The sequence below is a fragment of the Adiantum capillus-veneris genome, chromosome 14 (genome assembly GCF_014529385.1).
Source record: "Adiantum capillus-veneris isolate H3 chromosome 14, ASM1452938v2, whole genome shotgun sequence".
Taxonomy (NCBI): domain Eukaryota; kingdom Viridiplantae; phylum Streptophyta; class Polypodiopsida; order Polypodiales; family Pteridaceae; genus Adiantum; species Adiantum capillus-veneris.
Window position 1 is genome coordinate 112,608,839 of NC_140944.1, and position 27,671 is coordinate 112,636,509.

At 46.9% G+C, this 27,671-nt stretch overlaps 2 protein-coding genes and 1 pseudogene across 2 annotated transcripts in view; 1 reads left to right on the top strand and 2 right to left on the bottom strand.

Annotated features, from left to right (window-relative positions):
• The window catches only part of LOC147442956 (general transcription and DNA repair factor IIH helicase/translocase subunit XPB1-like), a 134,810-nt gene that overhangs the window by 48,838 nt on the left and 58,301 nt on the right, over positions 1-27,671 (bottom strand). The window lies entirely within an intron of this gene.
• Positions 3,632-5,151, bottom strand: LOC147442957 (uncharacterized). The gene has a single exon (XM_086529906.1). It carries the CDS (start codon positions 4,949-4,951, stop codon positions 3,632-3,634), a length of 1,320 nt encoding a protein of 439 aa, XP_086386032.1. The 5' UTR covers positions 4,952-5,151.
• On the top strand, positions 19,936-23,688 carry LOC147442958 (uncharacterized; annotated as a pseudogene).

The following is a 27,671-nucleotide window of genomic DNA, read 5'->3' on the forward strand; positions in this document are numbered from 1 at the left end:
GAACTTCATCCCCCACTTCTCCGCCCAACTATGCAATCTATCTAAACTAGCCTGCAACTCCTCCTTAGACTCCGCAAATAAAACTAAATCATCTGCAAAAAGCAGGCCCTGGATCTTCAGGAGTAGGCCTGGAATAGCCACCCCAAGGTCTGTCGCACTCTCATCCAGGATGTCATTAATGAATATATTAAAGAGAGTAGGTGACGCGGGACACCCTTGACGCACGCCACGGGCGATTTGGACCTCCTCACTCAACTTCGCTCCCACCCGCACTCTGACCTTGGAAGATTCGTACAAGGCTCGAAAGAAATTCAAGCAACGACCTCCAATCCCTATGGCTTCCATCTTTAAAAAGAGCGCCTCGTGTGGCACTGTATCGTACGCCTTTTCAAAGTCAATATATGCCGCAAACGTCGGTTTCTTAACAACCTTCCGTCTGAGCACAATCTCCTTCAAGGCAATCACTTGTGCCACACATTCCTCCTGAGTCCGAAATCCGGCTTGACCACGCAAGAAGAAGTTTCTTTCCTCAAGTTTCACTTAGATCCTATTGATCACGAGTGAGTTCAAGAGCTTTAGAGAGATTGGAATAAGAGATATCCCTCTGTAGTTGTCCGGATTAGAAAGATCACCCTTCTTCAGGATATACACCACTACCGAGGTAGATGATGCCTCCGGCAACTTCCCTGAATCAAACCAAGTACATAGCAGTTTGAAGACTGCTCTTCCCATGTCTGTATTTGGTTTAAATCGATCCGATCTAGTTCCCTTATCTTGCATAAGGATCTTGAAAAATTCAGGGGGAATGCCATCTATCCCAGTTGCTTTATGTCGCTTGATCTTGCGACATACCTCCTGAACTTCAGTCCAACTAATAGTCATTGATGCCCTCTATTCTAGGCCAAAGTCGTACAGCATGGTTATGCCAGTGTTCTGGGTCCTTCATGTGCCCGGAGGGATCGGCGAAGACGCGAGAAGCATGATCCTTCCAAATGTCTCGGATCTTCTCTTCGTCCACCTGCAGCTCGCTGTTCTGGTCTCTTAGGGGTTGAGCGGGACCTCCTTTTCTGCTCCCCCCTAGAACGGCTTTCATGTGCTTCCACCAAGCATACCACTCCTTGCGTCTTGCCAATTCGACGCTCTTGAGCATGAATCGTTTGAGAGCCTCTCTCTCGCTTCTCTTCGTTTCAGCTCGCGCCTCTTTTCGGCACTCAACAAACTTCCTCCACGCCCTATCTTCAGTAGAGGAATCACTCTCTGCATGCCGCAGAGACTTCCAAGCTTCCCATCTTCGATTGATGGATCTCCGGGCTCTCGGGTCTAGCCTAAAGCCTCTATTTGGCCTCTTGGGAGGCCTTACGGAGAACGCACCAACATCTCGAGAGACTCTTTCAGCCGCCTTCTCAAAGCTCTTCGACTGGCGGTTCACCGCCGCCTGCGTGATTTCCCCTTCCTCTGTTGCTTCTGGTAGGGAATCCCAGAAGTTGTGGTGCAAAAAGAGTTGAGCCACCGGTTCAATTCTAGTCCCATCAATGGAGGGGGGGGGGGGGGGGAGGCTCCGCACACACCGCATCACAAACCAACTTCACCTTAACAAGCCAATCGTCCGACAAATCCACCGCTCTCTGGACACTGGCATGGCCGAGGAACTGAAGGGCCAGATCATTGGCCAAAAAGAAGTCAATGTCTGATCGTCCTTTCCCACGGGAAGAGTGATACGAGAGTCCAGAGCCTCTTGTTTGGACAATCTTAAAATCAAGGTCTTCACTCCCCAGCCATCTCTTTATCGGGCGCCGTCTAAGATTCCAATCCCCTCCTACCAGGAGAGGAAGGCCCTTTCTGCCCAACCTACGAAGCTTCGAAGCTAACGCGATTAAAACATCTGCTCGCTCATCCACTAATTGCCTCTGCGGGACATAAACATTTCCGTAAATCCAACCGTCCTTCATATTTAAAGGAAAGAGTTGGACAAACAAGGAGTTTACGTCCGGCATTCCCAACTCAAAGGCTCTGAGTTCCTGGGAGACCAAGGTCACAAGTCCCCTGGCCCCTGGCTTATCAAACCCTGGCACTTGGAATGTCGAATACCCCGCCATTCTAAGGGGTCATGCACCCTGGAAATCTAACTGCCCTGCATTGCATAGCTAGTGTGGAACTGTCTAGAGGGAGTCCAGGCCTGAGGGCAAGAGAGCACTAAAAAAGCAGGCCCTGGATCTTCAGGAGTAGGCCTGGAATAGCCACCCCAAGGTCAGTCGCACTCTCATCCAAGATGTCATTAATGAATATATTAAAGAGAGTAGGCGACGCGGGACACCCTTGACGCACGCCACGGGCGATTTGGACCTCCTCACTCAACTTCGCTCCCACCCGCACTCTGACCTTGGAAGATTGGTACAAGGCTCGAAAGAAATTCAAGCAACGACCTCCAATCCCTATGGCTTCCATCTTTAAAAAGAGCGCCTCGTGTGGCACTGTATCGTACGCCTTTTCAAAGTCAATATATGCCGCAAACGTCGGTTTCTTAACAACCTTTCGTCTGAGCACAATCTCTTTCAAGGCAATCACTTGTGCCACACATTCCTCCTGAGTCCGAAATCCGGCTTGACCACGCAAGAAGAAGTTTCTTTCCTCAAGTTTCACTGAGATCCTATTGATCACGAGTGAGGTCAAGAGCTTCAGAGACATTGGAATAAGAGAAATCCCTCTGTAGTTGTCCGGATTAGAAAGATCACCCTTCTTCGGGATATACACCACTACCGAGGTAGATGATGCCTCCGGCAACTTCCCTGAATCAAACCAAGTACATAGCAGTTTGAAGACTGCTCTTCCCATGTCTGTATTTGGTTTAAATCGATCCGATCTAGTTCCCTTGTCTTGCATAAGGATCTTGAAAAATTCAGGGGGAATGCCATCTATCCCAGCTGCTTTATGCCGCTTGATCTTGCGGCATACCTCTCGAACTTCAGTCCATCTAATAGAGTCATTGATGTCCTCTATTCTAGGCTAAAGTCGCACAGCATGGTTTTGCCAGTGTTCTGGGTCCTTGCTGTGCCCGGAGGGATCGGCGAAGCCGCGAGAAGCATGATCCTTCCAAATGTCTCGGATCTTCTCTTCGTCCGCCTGCAACTCGCCGTTCTGGTCTCTTAGGGGTTGAGCGGGACCTCCTTTTCTGCTCCCCCTTAGAACGGCTTTCATATGCTTCCACCAAGCATACCATTCCTTGCGTCTTGCCAATTCGACGCTCTTGAGCATGAATCGTTTGAGAGCCTCTCTCTCGCTTCTCTTCGTTTCAGCTCGCGCCTCTTTTCGGCATTCAACAAACTTCCTCCACGCCCTATCTTCACTAGAGGAATCACTCTCTGCATCCCGCAGAGACTTCCAAGCTTCCCGTCTTCGGTTGATGGATCTCCGGGCTCTCGGGTCTAGCCTAAAGCCTCTATTAGGCCTCTTGGGGAGCCTTACGGAGAACGCACCAACATCTCGAGAGACTCTTTCAGCTGCCTCCTCAAAGCTCTTCGACTGACGGTTCACCGCCGCCTGCGTGATTTCCCCCTCCTCCGCTGCTTCTGGTAGGGAATCCCAGAAGTTGTGGTGTAAAAAGAGTTGAACCGCTGGCTCAATTCTAGTCGCATCAATGGAGGGGGGGGGGGGGGGGGGGGGGGGGTGGGGGAGGCTCCGCACACACCGCATCACACACCAACTTCACCTTAACAGGCCAGTGGTCCGAAACATCCACCGATCTCTGGACACTGGAATGGCCGAGGAATTGAAGGGCAAGATCATTGGCCAAAAAGAAGTCAATGTCTGATCGTCCTTTACCACGGGAAGAATGATACGAGAGTCCAGAGCCTCTCGTTTGGACAATCTTAAAATCAAGGTCTTCACTCCCCAGCCATCTCTTCATCGGGCGTCGTCTAAGATTCCAATCCCCTCCGATCAGGAGAGGAAGGCGCTTTCTGCCCAACCTACGAAGCTTCGAAGCTAACGCGCTTAAGACGTCTGCTCGTTCATCCACTAACTGCCTCTGCGGGACATAAACATTTCCATAAATCCAACCATCCTTCATATTTAAAGGAAAGAGTTGAACAAACAAGGAGTTTACGTCCGACATTCCCAACTCAAAGGCTCTGAGTTCCTGGGAGACCAAGGTCACAAGTCCCCTGGCCCCTGGTTTATCAGACCCTGGCACTTGGAATGTCGAATACCCCGCCATTCTAAGGGGCCATGCACCCTGAAATAGTCGAGTCTCTTGGAGACCCACCACATTCCAAGTCTTTTGTAACATTATGTACTCCAACTCCCCCCGCTTCGACCGGAGTCCATTAATGTTAAGCGTGGCAAAGATCGGCGATTTCAACACTTCCATCGCCGGCCTCAAACGGTTCCTATCTCTCCTAGCGAAAGGAAGCGAGATCTTAGCAAACCACCTAAGCCTACTCTCCGATTGGATGACCTGGAGGACATCTAGGGCTGCTTGTTTACTAGAAGTGAAAACATCAAAGCGGGTGCTCCCCGTCCGATTGTTAAGGAATCGATCCAAAAGCTCAATACTTGCAAACAGGGAGGTTGATCTTAGTGCGCGTCTCAAGGCCTTGCTGAATGACACTTCGGTGTGTTCATTAGCGCCCCAAATGCACAGCTTGCCAACCGTCCCTTCTGAAACACCCCTCCCAAGCCTACCTCTCATCATTACCCGTTCCTCTCTAGCCGGTCTGCTTGGGGCGGCGACCGGGTCAATCTCGGGTATCGACAAGGATCTTAGCCTGTTGTTTTGAAGTTGATCGGCATTCATGACCTCAATGTACCGTACTTCCCTTGTTGAGTTCGTTCCATCTTGGTCTATGCCCCCGCCCTTCAGCTCCTCAGATGGTTGCCCTTCCGAGTTAACTGTGAGGCGTCCGGTCTCAGCCATAGCTAGTGAGTTTTGCTGCCCCGCTACGCACTGGTTCATCCCGTCCTTCCCAGTTTCTGTGAGTTCGGGTTCACCGTAGCAGCGACCAGCGGGGCCCGCTCCCCATTTTCTGGGGTGCTGTCGCTCGCAGTACTCGGGGAAGCTCCCAGCGCCCGCCTCCCCGAGGGTACCTGGTAGCAGCCCTCTTCCACGTCAGCCCAGGTACCCTTAACTGGTGCTCTTGGATCGTTTATATAATATGGTTGTGAATTCATAGAAAATGCACGACTATACTTAATGAACAGGTTGTTCACCTTTAATTTGGAGGGGTCCGGGGTAGGTATGTCGTTCCCGGGGGATCGACAACCCACTTTCCGGACTATGGTTATCCTGCATGTAAGATTTCATGGTCACAACTGCCAACGTGTTTACGAATCAACTCCATCCTCTAAATTCGTGGATTCACATGAAGTATCGGTACAATCCGCACAACGTTTTGCTTCTCAATCGGTGGGCGAGACCGAGGGACAAGCGGGTCCTTGATCTGGGTGTGGTCCATAACGGTCCCGTGTTTAGCAAGACTTTAGAATCCACACCCTACTGTAACTCATCACGTAATTGGTACACTTGCGGGTGGATCACCAAGCCCGAGGGTCCATGATTTTGGCTCGAAGTAGAGGGTGTTCCGTGAAATGGGATGGGTAAGGGGAACTCGGCGCCTCACCTCACCCGTCTCCCGTTTCACGGCGCACCCACCCTTCCACAAGCGTTGACTGTTCCGTGGAGGGTGACATTGGCACCGCCCCGAGGGAGGGTGGATCGTGAAATGGAGTGGGTCAGGGGAACTCGTCGCCTCACCTCACCCGTCCCCCGTTTCACAACCCACTAGTCCGTCTCAGGACGTCACCGCCACCCCTTTAGTTTGGAGTTTACTCTCTCCGTGAGTCAAGGGGGAGACCAGCGGAAAGGTTACACAAGGAGCGCTTTCAACCCACCAACCTCAGCTGTATGAAACACCCATCCGCTGGTGGGTCGTGAAATGAAGTGGGTCAGGGGAACTCGTCGCCTCACCTCACCCGTCCCTCGTTTCACAGTCCACCAGTCTAGGTTCTGGTCTCAGGCCGTCACCGTCCCCCCTTCCACTGGGTAAGTGTTTCATACCGTTGGTGCGGAATTACGGCCAAAAGCCTCTCCCCCCAAGCGGTCCTCCAGGGATTGTGTCCCTCTTGGCTGCCACCGGTTGTGTCATGAGGTACATTCCTTGTCCCCTTGCATTCAAATATGAGAAGCCAAGCCTCTAAACCTAGGGGGGTTGGTTGGAAACCGACGGAAAGTATCTGGGCGTTCAGGGTGTTCCCCCCTTGAGTCCGCTCGACATCCTTGTATGATTTTTACAGAACTTTCCCTGGATAGGTCCGTTCGACATCCTCGGATGATTTTTACAGGGCTTTCCCTAGGTCCGACCATCCTTCTTGCCTTCCATATTCTCCCAGTCTCAACCCACCCCGATCTAGCTTTGCAGCTCATACTCGTCTTTAAGGCATTATGATCACGAATGTCCTCCCCCCTCCCCTTTGGGATTTTACTCCTACCCACGGAGAGGGTTTTTCAACCGTACGTGGTCCCCCCATTGAGTTTTTGGGAAGCACTTAGTCGACGTCCAGTCCCGCCACGTGGAGGCGGCTTCCCGTTGGGACCATACCACATGTTTTGGCGAAATTTAAGGAGCATAACAACCCCAAAACTTGCCCGAAACCAATTCCCTTGCTGGAACTCACTTCCACTGACATAAACGCTCTGATTTCTGCCCAAAAACAGTAAATTCAGCATGCTGTATTTACTGGTTTTTGCCCTGTTTTCAACCCTAAACAGTCCCTGAACTGTCCTCTAACAATGGGGCTGAAAAAAAGTCCAAATTCACTGCATAACCGGTACTGAAAACGCACCTATACAGTGGGGTTATCACCCATATGGCTGAAAAAAAGTCCAAATTCACTGCATAACCGGTACTGAAAACGCACCTATACAGTGGGGTTATCACCCTCACCGCTCCCTGCTTTTGGAGCAGCAGTTAGCTACTCCTGTTCCTGCTCAGAGAGGCTATTGCCTCAACAAAAACGCATATAACCACACAGCTGTACATGAGTCAAATGAAGAGCCTTCTTGTGGGGCATCACATTACTACACGTAGGGGAGAGAGAGAGCAGTGTGAGGTGTGCAGGACATGACTTCTTGCACCACACTGTACATGAGAAGGAAAGCTTGCAGTCAATAGCTCTTAACCTGTGATGAACAAGCTTGCAAATGAGGCTCTCTCAGCTACAAATCCAGCGCCCCTTCTTGCTGCAAGAGGAAAGTGCACCACAGTGTGCCACTTGGCACATTTATAAGCAATTTCCCACTTTGGGCTTCCCGCTTAAAAATCTCCCGACTGGTTGCCCAATTGACTTTGCAGTAGAGTTCTAAAATGTTCTCCTTGTCATTCTAGAGGTAATGACGCGAACAGATTTTATGGCCAAAATAGCAGTTCCCTAAATTTTAGGGGATGCTTCCGTTGGACTCCCGCTGGTCATCTTACCATCTATCCCCACTGAGACCGCATCCAAAAATGCAATGTGGCCCAGTTGTCGGCGGGTACTTTCCCTCAGTGACCCCACCTTGGCACTATGCCTTTATTGAGTTCACTTCCTAGTATCCACCAACTTGCTAACTGCGACGGGGGGACCTACATGATCTTGAACTGAGCCTAGACATCCTTTTACTATACGAGTTCAAATGCCAACCAACTTCCCATCTGCGAGTGAAACTACCGTTCACATTGGCCATACAATGTCCGGCCATTTGCAACTTCAAAAAAAGGGTCTCAAAAATTTAAACAAAAATCATTGGAAAGAAACCAACTAAGGTTAGCAATTGTCACGTCCTCGTGACATAGTTAACAGTTGCCCGTCCTCGTGACATACCCCCCTCTTGAAATCGCAAACGTTCTCGATTGCATACCATAACTACACGCCATTGATGATCTTGTGTTGTCAGCACTCTTTTATCATCGCATGTATCCGCAAGAAAGGTCGTATCACATAGATACAAATGACTTAATGAGACCTCGAAACGTCAAGTTTATATCGCATTCTTGGCATGTACTTCTTGAAAGGTTTGATCCTTTGTCACATTTTTCTTCTCCATTCCATCTGCAATCATTTACAAAGCATAATTTTTTTCGGTCACTCAACTTGTAACAGACTTGGACACTCCAAGTCAAGAATCAACCGCGACAGCACCAAATAACCACTTCAAAACAATTCACAGATCACAATAGATTTGCACTGGCCCAGCGTAGTTCCGTGCCTAGAGATATTGGCCCCAAAGACTGGCGTCCCTTTCGGTATTTCTTTTTATATTAATCAATCATCAAAGTACAAGAGAGCGGTTAGGATTTCACTCTCAGACTCTGCGTCCAGATGCTCTAAGAAGTGAGGCCCTCACCACTAATTTAAAGGTTACAAGGGATGCCCAAAAGCAGAGCCCCAAAAGCTTTAAAAATCAAAAGCATCAGTTCTCTCTCTCTCTTAGAGAGTCTTTTCTCTTTTTTTTATAAAAAAAAGCAAAAGCAAAATTCGCGTCGCTCATCATTTTCCAAAAAAAAAATAAAAAAAAATTTAATAATCCGCCTTTGCGATTTCCGGAATTTAGGGGTTCTGGCAAAAATTAGGGTTTCCAAGAATTTTAGGGTTTCTGGCAGAAATTAGGGTTTCTACTGTCCGCCACGTCATCACTTTGTGACATACCCCCCTCTTGAAAGCATTGTAATCGACCGCGATTACGCCTGCAAAACCGACAAAAGCCATAAACCGTCTTAGCAGACACTGACTGTTAGTACCTACGTACTAGGAACGCACATCTAGCACATGTACAAAATCGACAGTCACATCACACGACATCACAGGACATCACATGACATTCAACATTCATTCGGATCTTAGACCATGATTTATCGGCAATGTAGCTAGCAATCACATCTAGGTCCAATCGGGACCTCATCGATGTCCGATTGACTAACCCCTATTGCAACCATATCTATTCGAGATCAAGTAGACCAAAATGCTGCAGTCATTTTGTCTATCAGTTCCTGCACTCACAAGAAGTCAGGAACAAATCAGTATCATAATCAGGAATTCCATTTCATAAAGTCATCCAGCAGAATACTGTAAGCTCTCAGTATCCCTGAAGCTCAAAGAGACATCAGTGACTTTAGTATCAAAATCGAGGCATCTGTTGACAAAGGAGTGGAGTGACTCCCCTCTTGTGCATCCCACTGCACCAGATCTCCGGCCAAGCTGAATTCTGGGTTCGGTTTGGAGTAGACTATGCTAAACCAAAACATCGAGGTAAAGTTTCACAATCCGAGGAGTATCTGCTAGGTCCTCCTCCTCCATCCACTTCGCATCAAATGCAGGAAAGTTCTTGAACTTAACCAAGAACCGCCTTCGGACTTTACCTTTCTTCGTATCATTATGTGCCAAAATCTGTTCAGGAACAAGGATCTCCTCGTTTTCTTCCACTTCGGGTTGCTCATAAGGCTCCCCATCATCAGGCACATCACCCTTAACAGGGTTCAAGAGACTCACATGCAATGCATTATGAATCCTCCAAGTATCTGGCAGTTCCAATCGGAAGGAGACATCATTTATCTTGTCAGTAATCTGGAAAGGTCCGTAGTATCACATACTAAGCTTTGGAAAAAGCCTCTCCTTTCCCTTTTTCTTTCTTAGGCGTGCCTTTTCAAAAGTAAGAGCACCCAATCATCCTCCTTCAGTTTCCAGTCGCGACGATGGCGATCCGCTGCCTTTTTCTGTCGTTCTTGAGACTCCTGCAAAGTCTCGCGAACCTTGGCAAAAGCCGTATCCAAATCTCGCGAATATTCATCCGCTTCAAATTTCTAATCTTTCGTGCTCAGGAAGGATGGAACCTTCGCAGCAGTTTCAACAATCTCACATGGCATCTTCCCCGTCGAAGAGTGTATCGTGTTATTGTAGGCAAATTCCACCAAAGGTAAGTTCTTTTCCCATTGAGTCTTCTGATGCGAGATACAAGACTTCAATAAATCTAAAATCACTGAATTGGCAATCTCAGATTGCTCGTCAGTCTGCAAGTGGAACGATGACGAGAACTGCAACAGCGTGCCAATGTTCTCCCAAATTGCCTTCCAAAACAAACTCATAAATCTGGGGTCTTTGTCGGAGACAATCGTCTCAGGCGTGCCATGTAATCGGAAAATCATCGTGATCATTCTGTATTCTCGGGAGATTAAAAAAAAATGAAATCCATTTCAATATTTTCCAAGGGGCGGGTGGGTATGGGTAAAGGCTGTAACAATCCCTGTGTCTTATGCCTGTCAAACTTGACCTTCTGGCATACCAAGCAACTGCGCACAAACTCTTCCATATCCTTCTTCAGTCTCTGCCAAAAGAAATCTCTCTCTACCCCTTTCATGGTGGTAGCAATGCCGCGGTGACGCGTAAAAGGTGGACAGTGGCAATCAGTCATAACCTTTTCCCTCAACGGCTGTGTAACGCACAACATAGTCTTTTTCATCAAGTAGCCTTCCCGAAGGGAGTATCCAGCTACTGTCTCCCCATCCCGTATCCGTGTGAAAATATCTGCAAAATCTGTATCTATGGCACACTGATCGACCATATCCTCGAAGCTCCTATGATGTATCACGGAAATAGCCAAAACCAACGGTTTCCGAGACAAAGCATCTGCCACCACATTCTTTTGTCCCTGCACATGGACAATCTTGAAGTGGAACTGTGACAAGATGTTTGCCCACCGCATCTGCTTTTCCGAAAGCTGCTTCTGTGACAAGAAGTAGCGCAAACTCTGATGGTCTGTAAAGACAGTAAAATCCGCTTCGAGTAGGTAATGCCGCCACTGAGTAAGAGCATGGATAACCGCCAAAAGCTCTTTCTCATAAATCTGTGTTGTCATCTCCGGCCTAGAGAACAAACGACTCTCGTAAGCTATGACATGGCCTTCTTGCATCAAGACCGCACCCAGACTACGACCACAAGCATCACAAAATACTTCAAATGACTTCTGCAAGTCCGGCAAAGTCAAATCTGGTCCCGTAGTCAATTTCTCTTTCAATGTCCGAAAGGCAGTCACCTCTGTGGGTCCCCACGAAAAAGGTACTCCTTTCTGTGTCAAGGTATGCAAAGGGGAAGCAACCTCTGCAAACTTTCGTATGAACCGCCTGTAGTACGAACACAGTCCCAAGAAGCTTCTAACTTCATGGACATTCCTCAAATCGGGCCAATCACGGATAGTCTCTATCTTGGCCGGGTCCATTTGCACTCCTGTTGTGCTGCTGACACAATGTGTCCCAAAAAGTGTATCTCTGGTAGGAAAAATTCACTTTTCTTTGCATTAATCACTAACTTGTGATCTCGTAATGCCTGAAAGACCTGAAGCAGATGATCTCTGTGTTCTGCCTCATTCTTGGAGAAAACAATGATGTCGTCAAAGAAAGTGCCAACAAATAGCCAGTACTCTCGAAAAATCCTATCCATCATCCGGTTAAATGTCGCAGGAGCAATGGTTAAGCCAAAAGGCATCACCAAAAACTCAAAATAACCCAAAAGTCGTCCGAAAAGCTGTCTTGTAGACATCTCCTGGCGCGATCTTGATCTGATGATATCCACTCTTCAAGTCAATCTTGCTAAAGCACGAGGATCCCTATAACTTGTCGAGTATATCATCAATCCTACGAATTGGAAATCTGTTCTTGATGGTGATTTCGTTGAGAGTGCTATAATCGATGCACATTCTCCAAGATCCGTCTTTCTTCAAAACCAACAACACTGGAGAGCAATACGGTGAAGTACTAGGCTGGACAAGACCCTTTTCCAAGAGGTCTTTCACTGAGTTCATAATCTTTTCATTCTGTACTCGGCTCACACGATAAGGTGGCCGATTCGGTGGCGTGCTTCCAGATATCAGATCAATGGTATGATCTTCAGGCCCTCTCAAAAGCAATCGGCATGAGCGTGGAGAAAAAAATCTTGGCGTTCTTTTCTTCAGGTCAAAACATATTCAACTTTTATCCATCGTTCAGTTCTCCCAAAAGAATAAATAAGAAAACTGAAGTTCATCAAGTACAATCTCTAAGCCCTTCATTTATCAAAGTCGCTTTCTCGGCCCGGTAGTCAACCACGGCGTAGTTCTTGTGGTACCAAGGGATCCCGAGTAGAACGTCACTCGCGTGCCCTGAACACCCCTGTCATTGCAAACGAAGTTTGCCAATGCTCGGTGTAATGGCAACATCCCATCCGGGTGCCAGTCGGCGAACTACCTCCGCCTGTGGCGTCAGTCTGTCGGGCATAGTTCCAAATCGAGCCGCCAATTCCAAGTGAAAAGAAGTTGGCCTTGGCTCCTTCAAAAGAGCTTCCTGATCCTTCGCTTTGCCCCGAAAGCGGCAAAGTTTGTACTTTCATTCATTAGATTCGGTGCAGGTCCCACGCCATGTGGTACCAGTTTTGCTTTTCTATCTGCCTTTTCTGCCACATTCCTCAGCTGCTCTCGAACTCTCAGACCTGTCGTCGTCTTTATCATTCTGTTCTTTCTGTGCCTTATCAGGGCACTTTGCGGAAATATGTCCATGTTGCCCGCATCCAAAGCACTTCCCCTCTCTGATGAAGCGAGCTCTCTCCTCAGGAGTAAGCTTGGGTCGTGCATCCTTTTTTTTTCTCTGGATTGCTCTTTTTCATTCTGCTTTCATTCCCAGAAGTCTGTTCGGCTCGTTGTGTCATGGCCTCATCTGTGGGGTAGGTCAGACTGCCAGAGTGAATGGCAAAGCCCCGCTTCGCATGACTCATCAACTCCTGAATAGAAGCTGACTTCTGTTCCAAGCAGTGATTTCGGATCTCTGTAGGTAGACCCAAGGTAAACCGCTCAATCTGTTCTCTGAACGAGATCTTCTTGAATGAAGAGGCGGGTAGAAAAGAGCTCCAGAATCTTTCACAATAAGAATTCACTGTATTGCTCTTGGTCATCCGGAGATGGTTCCAAGCAGCTCGTATATCTCGCTCAAACTCTTGAGTCAACCAAGAAGAAATAAAAATCCTCTTGAATTTCAGCCATGTAACTGGCACAGCCTTGCTTAATAGAAGCGTGGACCACCAAGTACGAGCATTCCCCTTAAAGTAAGAGGCAGCTCTCCGAATCTTGGAGTGCTCTGAATAGCGTCCTCCCGCGAAAGCGATGTCAAACTGCTGTATAAAAGACAAAGCCTTCGAAGCATCTGAGTATCCTCAAAAGTATCAAACTTGATCGAGTGGCCACCTTCCTTAAACTCTCGGACTTTCTTGCTTTTATCTTCGAGAAAGTCATACTGGTTGGCTTTGTAAAAAAAATTCTTCTTGTTCGCATAAAACTTTCCGTCATCGGAATCTGAGCTGTCTGTAGACGAGTCCTCAGTAGAACTGTCAGTCTCTGGGCGAGATGTAGCCTTCTTTGCCTTTTTCTTGCCCTTTCCGAAGCTTTGTGTCTTGCTTCACTTTTTGATTTTTCTGTCTTCTTCGCTCTAATCCGAGGAGCTAGAAGAACTGTCAGAAGAAGAAGAAGAAGAACTGGGTACTCCTTCAAATCGAACACACTTCTTCCGTTTCTTTGCCTTGTCAAATGTCAACCGACGACCCAAATATCACTAGAAGTCAGTGCCTTTCTTTTGCTTTTTGCCGTGCTTTTTGTCTTTCTTTTGCACGTCGAAAAGCTGAGCAATCCGTGCATCAACCACGTTCTCCAGTTCCTGCTCCGTATATTTTCTTGGAGGCAGAAGGTTTCTTGAGAGCGGATTTCGGGAGTGGTGTTGTGGTTCTCTGCCACTCCGTCTGTACCTCTTCCAAAGAGGTCTGGTTCATATATTTTGCCATCTTCGGATCCTTGGCAAAATTGAGTATCATCTTTATTGCATCGCCGATTAACTGGCGACGCTCTATCTCTCGCCGCTTCGCCTAAGTAGGCCAAGGCGGGCCATACTCTCTGCCTGAATCTTCGTTGTGATCCCAGCCCGCATCTCCAGATGCAGAGGGAGTCGACTGATCATTGCCTGAAGCCATAGGTGCCGCGGAAAAAAATTCGGGGATCGGATTTCCTGTAGAAGAGAAATCGGCCGTGCTCTGATACCACTCTAACAGACTTGGACACTCCAAGTCAAGAATCAACCGCGACAGCACCAAATAACCACTTCAAAACAATTCACAGATCACAATAGATTTGCACTGGCCCGGCGGAGTTCCGTGCCTAGAGATATTGGCCCCAAAGACTGGCGCCCCTTTCGGTATTTCTTTTTGTATTAATCAATCATCAAAGTACAAGAGAGCGGTTAGGGTTTCACTCTCAGACTCTGCGTCCAAATGCTCTGAGAAGTGAGGCCCTCACCACTAATTTAAAGGTTACAAGGGATGCCCAAAAGCAGAGCCCCAAAAGCTTTAAAAATCAAAAGCATCAGTTCTCTCTCTCTCTTAGAGAGTCTTTTCTCTTTTTTTTTTTAAAAAAAGCAAAAGCAAAATTCGCGTCGCTCATCATTTTCCAAAAAAATAATAATAATAATAATAATCCACCTCCGCGATTTCCGGAATTTAGGGGTTCTGGCAAAAATTAGGGTTTGCAGGAATTTTAGGGTTTCTACTGTCCGCCACGTCATCATTTTGTGACACAACTAGTAACAGATGTGTATGATATTGTGTTTGAAGTGGTTTCAAGGATATTCCTCAAAGGAGATTCTTGAAGAAGATGAACCCGAGATCGTAGATGAAGTTGAAGCATTGGAGCCGACGCAAATTATTCTGTCGCTTTTGGCGCGGCCCAAAGAAGCAAGCATTGTAGACGTTCTTGAAGTTCAAGTATCGTAGGACCCACACAGCAGAGTGGGCCGGCGAAGAATTCTTCGCAAACTCCCAAGAGTTGTTAGCGGATTATACCGACACCATATAGCTCAATACCAATACCTCACCTTGAAAAAGGGAGGGATGTCACGTGCACATCTAACCCTATGTGCATGTGGACAAGCTGTAACTTCTATTTCTAGGGTTTGGGATGTTAGATTCTTCATCTCCAAATGCTTCACACACTGTCTACAGGCTTCACACATATCACGTGCACTGGCCCTTGGTTGTGGGTTGGCCACCCGTACACCTGCTGGATAGGGATTTTCACGCACACTTAAGGTTGTTCAGCACATTTCCCACTTTAGACCTATTTTGGTCACATATTCCCCCATTTATATTGGAGGGTCATATTTCTAGGTCATTGGGCTATATTGAGGATTATTGGGCACCCTCTTTCTCATTGTCTTATCTCACATCATGTAGCCATCTGGAGTTATTGGGCTGCCAGCCTTTCCACCATCTGTCTCCTATCATGTCTCTTCTCTCTCTCTCGTGCCATTCTCTCTTTCTCTCTCTCACTTTCCGCTGCACACTCTGACATAGGAGAGCCTAGAAAGTGTTTTGGCAACCTTGTGAGCTTGCACGCAGGACGTGCATGTCCAGGCACTTAGAGTAGCTGCATACCCTCTGATTGCACAACCCATAAGCATTAGCATCAATACCTAGTACCAAGCATAAGCTTTTTCACCACATGTGAGCCCATTTCCTACCGCACGTGAACCACCTCTTATCAGGAAATTTAATTATTAAAGTGACCCTTTATTTACCCAAATCATGGGGTATTTTTGGAGGCCACCCGACCCAGCATGAAACATCTATAAATACTGGCCTTTGGGCATCAGAGTTAGCCAGAGGAGCACAGCAAGGTGCCTTTCAAAGTACCCCACCAGTCCAGCGTTTCTGCAGCCCTCCAGCAGCACTTTCAGGAAAAACGCCACCAGCCTTAGCCTCGCAGAACCCACATCCTGACCCCCAGAAGATCCTCGTCGATCTCACGCCCATCGTCAACAGATCCCCAGCATTTTGCAGTCAGCCATAGCCTTGCCATACGAGCACCTTTACCAAGCATCGTCGTCGCCGTCATCGTCACAGCACATGCAGATTTCAGCCAAGACCAGCTATTCAGTTTTCATCTCTCAAGCATCACTAGCGTTTTCAGATTTCAGCCCATTAGCCTCGTCATCGTCATCGTCGACGTCGAGCATCTCAACATTTAGAACCATTGTACCAGACTTTGTGCAATCAAAAGCAAATACCTCTCTAGCAATAGAGAGGGGGGAGCCCTTGGAGGGGGGTTTGGGACCCCATCTAGTGTCGATCCTCTCTCTCTCTCTCTCTCTCTCTCTCTCTCTCTCTCTCTCTCTCTCTCTCTCTCTCTCTCTCTCATAGCTTTCCACTCTCTCTTTTGTTTTGGTCATTGCACAATCTCTCATAACGTAGAAAGGGGGGCTAGTAAAAGGAACCTTGAGCACACACTCATCACTCATTTTGAGCATACACCATCATTCAATTCCACTGCACATTACACATGTTGTGTATTGATTGCACGATTTAGTTGTGGGTATGTTCTCTTCCGCACAAGTACAAAGGACAGTTTTGATGAAGCTTTTAAGGAAGCAAGTTACAACAATAGGAGTATATGTGCTTTTCCGAGTCTGTATGTAGTTTGGCATATTGGTTTGATCTTGGCAGATACAGAGATGTGGCGGACATTTGGTTTGATCTCAAACAGTTTGTTTGAGTAGCTAGGTCTTGTTGGACCCTGACGACTTCTTGGGCAAACATGATCCTCAGGTGATGACCTTTCAGGTCTTCCTATTCTTAGCAGTTCGAGTTTACCAATAGTGTGATTCTCTTTGAGTCTCAAGTTCCATGAGATTCAGGCTTTGCTATTCAGTTACAGACGAAGCAGTTTTACCCCAGTTGTCTCATATTTCGTTTTGGTGGTATTCATTCTCTTTTCCGAGGATTGAGCAAGAGAGGGGCTTCCTATCTCTGGGGGAGTTCTCAACTTCAGCTCTAGAGCTTTCAGTGAGAGTATTTGCTCCGTTCCGACGTGGGTTGAGTCAATTGCTACCTCAGAGCGTACTTTTGAGGATACTCCTCTTTCAGAGGGGGCTTCCAGGTTACCATCTTCGGTTGACTATCAGTGCTCCATTCACCGGAGTACCATGACCGATGTCTTCCAATCCTTGGTTTTCCTTGCCCATTTCTTGCGGCTTTGAATGGTGTGCTTGAGCCCATAGTGCAGTTAGTATCTTGGCGGATGTTTTTCTTAGCCATTTCGGTGGTTGCCTCGTCTCTCGGATTTGTGGTGTGATGATTGCTCTTCCTAGTGCATCCGAGTAATAGTCCCTATGCCTTGTCTTCCAGATTGGCCCCTCGAGACTGTACCATACAAAACACACCTACTTCCCTTATCCTTAGACCGGCATGTTATCTTTCATACAGGTGGATAGTGGTCCTTCTCGGACTAAGAACCAGTTACAGTTAGCCAGCATTCTTCAAAGAGGGGAGTCAGTCTTCTTGGTTGTCCTAGTTTTGGTTTCGGGTTCCACATGTATATTTTTTCCCTTTCGGATTCACCTACCGTTGGTGATCCAATTACACAGGCAGAGACTGTTGAAGAGTTATGACAGTTATCCATGGTTCGGGTGTTCTCCCTTCAGAGGGGGATGTGGAGCCACCTTGGGAGTCGGTTTGCAAGACTACTTCCTTACAGTTCTTGTGGTTCCATGTGCAGCAGACAAGATTGACAGCCTAGCTGGTGGCTTTCTATAGCACGTTGTGCTTCTCTTGCAGAGCTTGGGTGTAGGGTCTTTTGATCTTGCCGTGTTAACAGTCTCCGTATTGATGTGTGTTTTCTTTTTGCTGGATGTTTGTTCCCAATTCACTCTGAGAGGGGTGATATTTCCTCGGGATGTGTTCCAAGCAATTGAAGATCGGTTACAGTTTCACTCTCAATATAGTTCCTTAGTAGCCTCGCTTGCCGCTTTTCTTGGACTTCCCGTGGCAGCTTGGAGTTTCTCGCATGTGGTATATGACTGGAGGTGTAGATTTCCAACTCTTTCCTTGAGTGTGGACACTCTAGAGTTGGGAAATGATCCAGATACCAATCATTTATGCCTTTACCCTCAGTTTTGATGCATACTCTTGGAGCAGTCAGCAACAGTATCAGTCGGTGGGCTTGAGAAGATTCTTGATAGAGCTGGATTTACTTTCAATGAACAACATAGGATACTTTTCCACTGCAGAGTTTGTAGCAAATATCCTCGTTCACGAAACCCTCTCTTTACAGTTGCAGATTGCTCACTCCAGCTCCCTGGTCCGACTTCCTTTCCAGGAGCTGAGACGAGGTGTTAGAGTTCAGGCATCTCTCCAGATTCGACTAATCGGTCCTAGTTATCCCAAGGACAGGTGCTAGGAAGTGAGGGCTGTTTTGTGGCTGCCTGAGTCTTGTCAAGACCTATTTTTATCTTCCTGTATGCTTCATCCATATCTTGCACATACTTGTCTGCCTCAAATATCTTGTCCTTAGTGTGGAAAATGGGCGGGACTTTCTTCCCTCTATCTCAAATGGCACCTTGCCTGTTGATGTATGCACAGTGTTATTGTAAGCATATTCAACCAATGGTAGATGGTGTTCCCAAGTTGCCTTGTGCTCTGCACATAGCATTTGAACAAATCCAAGACAATAGAATTTGTGTCTTCTAATTGTCCATTTGTTTGTGGATGAAAAGATGAGAACTTTAGCGTAGTGCCTATGTTCTCAAACAATGCCTTCCAGAAAAGACTCGTCATACGTAAATCCCTGTCACAAACAATTGACTAAGGCATCCTATGATACTTAAAGAGAGTGCTGATAAATATCGTAACCATATGGTTTGGCTTTATCTTCTTCCTGACAAGAAGGAAATGAGCCTCCTTACTGAACCTACAAATGATAGTCCAAATCCCATCATTGTCTCTTTGCGTTCCTCGAAAATCGAGATAAAGTCTATGGCTACCAGGAATTGGCAATGGTTGCAACATTCATGTTTGCTTTTAACTGTCAAATTTGACTTTCTCGCATACTTGGCATGATCTTACAAATGTGTCAACATCTTGGGGTAAGGCTCGCCAATAAAAGAATGCCTTAAACCGCTTTCATTGTCACATCAATTCCACAATGCCCAGCATATGGTGGAGCAAGACTTTCCATTAAAACCTTTGGCCGCAACTGTTTAGTAACGCATAACTTTCCATGCATCATGAGAAAGTCACTCTTAAGCGTATAGTGTTCATGATGTTGCCCAATAGACTGTTGACGTGTCAAGCCACTAAAGATCCAAGCCAACCTGCAAATCCCGGCCGAGGGGCCTAAACCCTAGAAGTTGTAGTAGAAGAAGAGGTTCTCACCAACTTGCAGTTCCTCGCCGAAAGGCCCAAGAATTAAAAGTTTTACAAACTTATGGGACCCCGCCCGATTAGGCCCAAAAATAAAGCACCCACACCCACATAAAAGACCTTGTGTATAAAAACTAATGATCTTGACAGAATAATGTGGCAGAATTGTAAGGCAATTCTGCAAATTGCGCTCACAACAGGGTGACCTAGCATGCTGTACGGACAGTTTTTTAAGCGCTAGCTTTTGGGAGAGCATATGCTTTTCATGTACTACTTTTGGATGGGCCTAGGGCCTTTAAATACAAGGGTGGACTCTCTTCTGTACTGAGTTCAAGCAATATAAAGAAATACTAAAAGGAACACCATCGTTTGGGACAATGCTGTCTTGGGGTGGAACTCCACCACTCCACGCCTCATATGTCGCAGGGTTGTCCACGTCCGTCGAACGGAACGTCCCGTCCGTTCCGTCCCGTCCCGTCCGTCCCGTCCGTTCCGTCCGGGTTCCGTCCGATCAAAAAAAAGTGACCGTTGGCGGACTTTTTTGACTGTTTTTACAGCCATTTTGTAGCGCCACGTGCTGGCAGTTTTTGAACGTTAAAAATTGAACGTTGGGGGCCTTGGAGCCTTGGCCCTTGGGGCATCATAAGCCAATGTGCCATCCCACCCCCCCCCCCCTCCCCCCCCCCCCAACATCCACACACACACACACACACACAAAGCCACATGGGCTATGGCCATGGCACATGGAATTTGAATTTTGAAGCATGCTCTCTCTTTAACCCTCTTCTCCCTCTCTCCTCAAAACCTATATAAGGTTGCCCACCCTCTCTTCTTCTCCATATATCCCTCAAGCTCTCTCATTCATCTCCTTCCCTACTCAAGCTCCCTCAAGCTCTCTCCATTCATCAAGGGCCAAGGCTTCAAGCTTTGGCACTCCATCAAGTCTTCAAGCTCTTCATTACTCCTTCAAGCTCCCTTCATCTCCTTCAAGCTCTCCATTGTTCCTTCAAGGCTCAAGCTTTCTTCATCTCCTTCAAGCTCTCCATTATTCCTTAAGCTCCCTTCATCTCCATCCATCTCCTTCAAGCTCTCCATTACTCTAAAGTTCTCTCATCACTCCCCATCCCTCAAGCTCTCCATAATGCCGCCCGCTCTTCATGAAGCCTTCAACAAGCATTGCCGCTACTTTGAAAGGGTGAAGAACAAGCAAAATGTTTGCAAATGGTATTGCAAATATTGCCCGAAGACCATGACCTCAAGCTCCACCCGCCTTATCATCCACTTGACCAAGGTGGGAGGGGAAGCGGGTCCTTGTCCAAATATCCCCAACGACATTCTCCAAGAGTGCAAAGCAAAGTATCTCCCCTTGAAGACGCGCAAGGCGGTTGCAAAGGCATCGGAGGAGGTGGTTCCGCCCGACCATGATCTCTCCGATTCGGGAGAGGATGCTTCTCCATCAATGTCCGTTGCATCCGGCGGCGCTACCATGGCCTCCACCGAGGGTGGTAGCATCTCAAAGAAGAGCAAAAGAAGTCATGGTGGGCGGCCTCCAAAGCAAGCTACTCTTGCACAAACGGTGGGTGGAACTTCCGGTCCATTGGCAACGACAAGCGGAGATAGAGATTGCACGCACCATCATTGAGTGCAATCTCTCTTTTCATATTCTTCGCACGGATCGTTGGAAACGCATGGTGAAGGCTATTGCCGCGGTTGGTCCATGTGAAGGGTGGACGGGAGTGTCATACCATGACATGCGCACCAAAAAGCTTGATGAAGAGAGGGCACGAATCGACAAGTCTCTTGACCCCGTGCGTGCCGGATGGGTAAAGTATGGTTGCTCTATTCTCACCGATGGATGGAGTGACCGCAAGAAGAGGGGAATCATTAATATCCTTGTCTCATGCCCTCTTGGCACCTACTTCTTGCGAGCGGTTGATGCGGGAGCAAGGGGGAAAAAGGTCACGGGTACCTTCATTTACCGCCACATTCGTCAAGCCATAAAAGAGGTAAAATTTTTGATTCCACTCTCAAGTATCTACTATTTTCAATTTTGTCTTTTGCCTTGGCTCTTCTCACTTTCCCTTCTTTCTCCATATGTAGATAGGTCCAAGCAACATCATTCAAGTAATCACTGACAATGCCTCCAATTGTGCTTCCATGGCCAAAAAGCTAGAGGCGGAGTATCCACACATAGTATGGACTCCATGTGCATCACATTGCATTGACCTCCTCTTGGAGGACATTGGCGACCTACCTTGGGTAAAGGACATTCTATCCCAAGCCCTCTCCATCGTCAACTTCATCAACAAAAAGGTGAGAGTACTTGTGATATATCGCACTTACTCCGGCTTGGAGTTGAAGAAGCCTTCCGCAACACGCTTTGCCGCTATGTGGCTCCTCCTTGAGCGCCTCTATGATGTGCAAACCAACTTGCAAAAGACAATGGTCTCGGATGAGTTCAAAGCATGGATTGAAGAAGAGACCCAATCATCCCAACAAGATGCAAAGGCCATCCAACGGCTTTGCTTGAAGGAGGAGTTTTGGCAAGAGGTCAAGGGTCTTGTCATGGTGGTATTGCCATTGTATAAGGTGCTTCGGATGACCGACATGGAAGGGTCTACCATAGGTCTCCTTTACCACTTCATGGAGGAGGCTTACAAAGAGATTGAGAGATCCACCATTCTTGATGGAGCACCCGATGGTTCACGGTAAACATATCACCTTATGATTTATGTACATTGTAAGTTGTCTTTTTCTATCTACGGTTCTACCCTTCCATGCTTGACTATCTTTCTCTCTCTCTTTGTGGTGATGTGTTGGAGGACTCTCCAAAGAGAGATGACATTCTCTTCCTTGTTAAAAAGCGGTGGGATTGGATGAGGCGACCAATCCATGGCTTTGCCGCCCTCTTGCATCCGGCTTTCAAAAAGCCATCAATCTTTGCGGATCAAGCACTTCAAGAGGAGCGCGACAAGTACCTTCCAAAGATACTCAATGAAGAACACCATGGAGAGTTTCTCCAAGAGCTCATCAACTATGGAGACCAAAGAGGAACGGCATTCGCTTCCTCGGTGTGTTGGAAGAGGGATTCGTTAGTGAAGCCTCTTTTTTGGTGGGAATGTTTTGGCTATCAATTGCCTCACCTTCAAAGGGTGGCATTGAGGATTCTTGGACAGGTATATCATATATATTAATAATTATACATAACACCATACCATAAATTATAAATTTATAATCTCAATCATGTCATCATTTGACATTCATCATTCATGTGACATGTCACATAAGTCACCTCTCAATTGAAAATTCCCACAATTCAAATCTCATGCCTCTCTTCTATCATCTATGTGCTCTAGGATTGCTCATCGGGTGCATGTGAGCGGAATTGGTCGGCGTATTCTCTTATACACACCAAGATCCGCAACAAGCTTTCTACGAAGCAATTGGAGCGGCTTATCTATTGTCGCTCCAATTTACGCATGTTGAGGTCCATGCACGAGATGCCAATGGCTAGGCAGGTAATTGAGTTGGCTACATCATACTCTTTATTTATGCTTTCACATGTATGATGTAATATGTATGATGTATCATGTGCTCATATTTTTGGCATACCAAATTGCTAACTCCATTAATCTTCTTGCATGTTGTAAATGACAAATAGGTGAATGTAGATGAATGCAAGCTCTCCATTGAGACTCTTAAGAGTCTCAACAAAGATCGCGATCCAGAGGAGGAGCAAATATTTCGAGACCTCTACTTGGAGTTGGAGGAGATTGATCGCCGTGTCTCTCGCACACGGTCCCGCAAGAAGGTGGTTGTGCGAGCTTTGGCAACTACAGGTGGAGGAGCTTCCACTTCGGTTGCTCGTGGGAGTGGAAGAGCGTCGGCACGGACACCCAGGACCTATGTGCGGCGAGGCTCGGGTAGCGGATCTACTATGGCGGACACCACTTTGGAGAATGTGTCCATTTCTAGACCTGCGGATCCTAGAGAGCCAGAGTTTGATGATAAGGGCAACATCCTTAGTGAGGGAGATTATGGTCTTGCATCTAGTGCATCTTTTGCAAGTAGTGATGAGGATGATGCAGCTACCTCTAGCTCAAGCTCGGACCACAACTCCGGTGATGAGAGCGATATGAGCACTTAGAACTCTCTCTTTATGCTTTAAAGTTTGTACCCATGGGCCATGAGACTATGAGTTGTGTCACTACTTTTTTGTACTACTTTTTGTCACTTGTATCTCTCGAGCCTCGACTCTCTACTTATGTAATGAATTATGAAATCAAATGCAATCATGATCATCTTTTTTCGAACATTGCCGTTTCCAATGTCCATGGCCAAATCTTTAATGTTCTTACTTGTAAGACATCTCCTTTGAGTTGTATGTACTTAATACTAAGTAGTTACTCATAATAGAGTAAAAGCTCTGAAAAATATATGATTTATTTTTTTGCATCGTACGTTACGTCAACGTACGTCTAATTTTTTTTAGTTCGATTAGTACCGCACGTCTTCGTACGTGTAACCATCGTACGCGACCGTACGTGTCAACTATGGTATGTCGTGCATCTCTTTCAGTTCAGCTGTTATTGATTTGCTTAAAAATTTGTTTTGTCTGTTCTTTCTCGTTGGCACATGGTGCCCTCCCGTTACATTGGTATCAGAGCTTCAGACGTGTGCTTTTCTAAAAGCATACTTGTCCTACCAAGAACAGATAGAGCACAATGGCGTTTATGATTCGGTAGAGTACCTACAGCTTCTTCTCGACGAGCTTCGCGACATAATTTCGCGGCATCCTCAGCAGAATCTCCCAATGTTGCAAAGTTTTCAGCAGTTTTTGAACTACACGTTACCCCCTCTGATGCCCCAGGTGGTACCACCTCCTCCGGCTCCAGAAAGTACGAGAGCTTCCAATCGGCAACCTTCCCAGCCATCTATTCCAATTGGGGGAGTCTTTAGAAACACCGCGCAGCCATTTGACCCCGATCCGGTGCCACCGTCGTTGCCACCATCTCCTCCACCACCACCGCCACCTGGATACAATGGTCCTTATTATCCATATCCAAAGAACGTGCCTAACGAGCCAAATGGTTTCAAGGATGACAGCACGACAGTAAAATTATTTGAAGATTTTACTTGAAGAAATTATACGGAAGAATCAAAGATTTCTCGAGAAGCGGGATTCCTTAAGGATAATGCTTTGCAGTGGTGGAGTTCAATTGCGACACAACCGCATGATCCAAGGACATGGAAAGCTTTCAAGACAATTTTCGCACAAAGTTACATGATCTCCCTGTTTGACAACCGGATCTTATCAAAATGGGGCAACTTGAAAATGCTTAACACAAAGACCATGGAAGATTGCAACCAAAGGTTTCTCGACGTCTACCTTCCGGTGTCTCTCTTCAAGATGATTCCCTTGGAGAATCCATGCATATGATATACCATTGGATTGCAATCACATCTACAGGACTACTCTCTATCTAAACAAGTATCAATAATGCAAGAGCTTATGGACCACTGACACGTGACACATCCAACCCTATGTGTCCGTGGACAAGCTACAGCATGACCAGGGTTTAGTTCAGTCAAGTCAGTCTAGAATAAGAAGTGATCTGGCACTTTTGTGAGTCTGTTCGCAAACCGTGCCTGTCCAGACACTTAATTTAGATGTATATCCTCCGGTTGCACACAGCATGATCATCAGATTACAGTCCAAACCCATTGAATCTCTGCTGCTTCAAAAACGCTATGCTGCTGGCTTTTAAGCACTGAATTTCGGCTACAAAATCGCTATGCTGCTGGTGCTGAAGTACTGTAGCAAAACGCTGAGTAGGCTGGCTGAAAACGCTAGATAGCAGGTCCTAAAAAACGCTGTATTGCTGAGTCTTTTGCTTGCTGAAACGCTGGCCTGAGGTTGTCCAAAACGCTAGCATGCATGAGGGAATCTCTGATCTGTGGCTGAAATCGCAAGGCCTTCAGGGAATGAAAACGCTGGTGGTTCTTTGCAAAAACGCCAAGGCTTCTTGCTTGAGAAGGTGCCTGTTGAGCAATGCTCCTTCTGCCTCTTCTGCCAGAAAGTGCTAGCTCTGGTTTGCTTATATATTATCTTAGCAAAATTTCCCTACCTAGTTCCCAACAAAAGTCACTTAATAAATAAGTGAAAAATGTCAAAAATAGGGAAAATAGGTCTATGCATTGTAAAACGTTTTTGAAGCAGTAGCAATTCAATGATTCGAAGCATTCAATTTCAGCATTAGACTTGTCCTCGTGTCCACACCGTCGACCACGACATAGCAAGCATTTAGACTCATTGCATCAGCCATTGTAACAGATTGTGCAATCAATAGTAGACCACTCTCACCATCGAGAGTAGGGCCCTTGGAGCAGGGTTTGACAACATCTCTGGTGTCGTATTCTCTTCTCTCTCTATCTCTTAGTCTCAGCACCTTCATTCACAATGTGCACCACTTTGTTTGTGTCCATTGCACTCTCTCACTAAAGGAACGGAAGACTCTCCCTTCCGTAAGTAAAAGGAACCCTTGAGCACAGTTCGGAGCACTCATCTTGAGCAAAGTTCAACATTCATTCTGTTGCACCTTACATTGGTATCAGAGCTTTGGCAGTGTTCTGAATCACTCAAGGAAAGAATCCATTATTGTTGCGATCGCACATAACCCAAGACCTCTTGGGCCTGTCGATTCTTAATCGTGTTTTTGAAGAGTGACAGGAAACCCAAGAAAGAAGGGCTTGTCCAACCTCCCCTTGTGTCTAAGAAAGAAGGGCTTGTGCAAGAAGAGCGGACCGTGCAGTTAGCAGCCGGCCAATCGACGTGAGGTAGGAAAAAGCAACCTTGGTGTGAGCGCAAGGCTGCCAAGGGGTGCACCCGCGGAAAAGAGCAGAACTCGGGTGAAGAGAAGATCCTTCTCTAACATAGATTGCAAGCGAAAGAAGAACCTCAAGAACTCAAGAACCTCAAGAACCCAAGAACCTCAAGACCGTCAAGAACCCAAGACCCACAAGAACCCAAGTTCCTCGTGAACTTAAGAACCAAAGATCACAGTGTATGTTCATCACCCAAAGCGGAATGGATACTTCGCATGGAGGTGATGGGCATGAAAGTAGTGAAGAAGAATTTCCTCACCATGGAGGTTTTCCTGACCCTCCCCCTTCGCCATCTACGCCAGGGATTGCACCAAATCATATGGAGGCTTTGGTCAAGATGATGATGGACATGATGGCACAACAACAAGAAGCGAATTGTGTTGCGATGGCTCAACAAGAAGCGCAGTGCATTACCTTGGAGCGTGAACGCCAAGAACGACAAGCAGCCTCCGAGGAATGGATGATTCGCGAGCATGAACAAGCGCACTTGGCGGACAAGGAACGAAAAGAAAGAAAAGCAGAAAGAAAGGCAGCTTTGGAGCGTAAGCGCGATGATGCACGCTTGGGGGCCGAAGAAAGACGAGCGGCCTTGGAGACCGATCGTGAGGCACAGAGAGAACTACGCACACAAGGATTGGTTCGACAAGTTCTCGCCTTGAAGTCCGAGCAAGTCAAAGATGTTGGTAGTTCATCAAGTGGCGCAAGCCGAGATTTGGACTCCAACAACCCAGTCACAGAGAAGATCCAGTTCAGTAAGTATGATGGTAAGATGGATGCTACGGTTATTCATTCTTGGTTGCATCAATTTAATGCTTATTTTGCGACAACTAAGAAGACACGAAATAGCAAGGTTTTGACGGCAGCTATGTACCTTGCCGGTGATGCCATCAATTGGTACCACGCATGGCAAGAGGCACAGTTAGCCGCGCACCTAGAGGAAGCCGACGAATTCACGCCCCTTTCCTTCAGTTGGGCCGATTTCCCAGACAAGCTCAAGGCGCCGTTTATGCCACCTCATGACCAGGGTTCATTTCAGTCAAGTCAGTTTAGAATAGGAAGTGATCTGGCACTTTTGTGAGTCTGTTCGTAGACCGTGCATGTCCAGACACTTAGATTAAATGCATATCCTCCGGTTGCACACAACATGATCATCAGTTACAGTCAGAACCCATTAGTAGCATTTTTACAGTCCATAGACCTATTTTCCCGATTTTTGACATTTTTCACTTATTTATTAAGTGACTTTTGTTGGGAACTAGGTAGGGAAATTTTGCTAAGATAATATATAAGCAAACCAGAGCTAGCACTTTCTGGCAGAAGAGGCAACAGGAGCATTGCTCAACAAGCACCTTCTCAAGCAAGAACAACCGCAAGAAGCCTTGGCGTTTTCTTCCCACAGCAAAGAACCACCAGCGTTTTCATTCCCAGAAGGCCTTGCGATTTCAGCCACAGATCAGAGATTCCCTCATGCATGCTAGCGTTTTGGACAACCTCTGGCCAGCGTTTCAGCAAGGGATTTCAGCAAGCAAAAGACTCAGCAATACAGCGTTTTTTAGGAC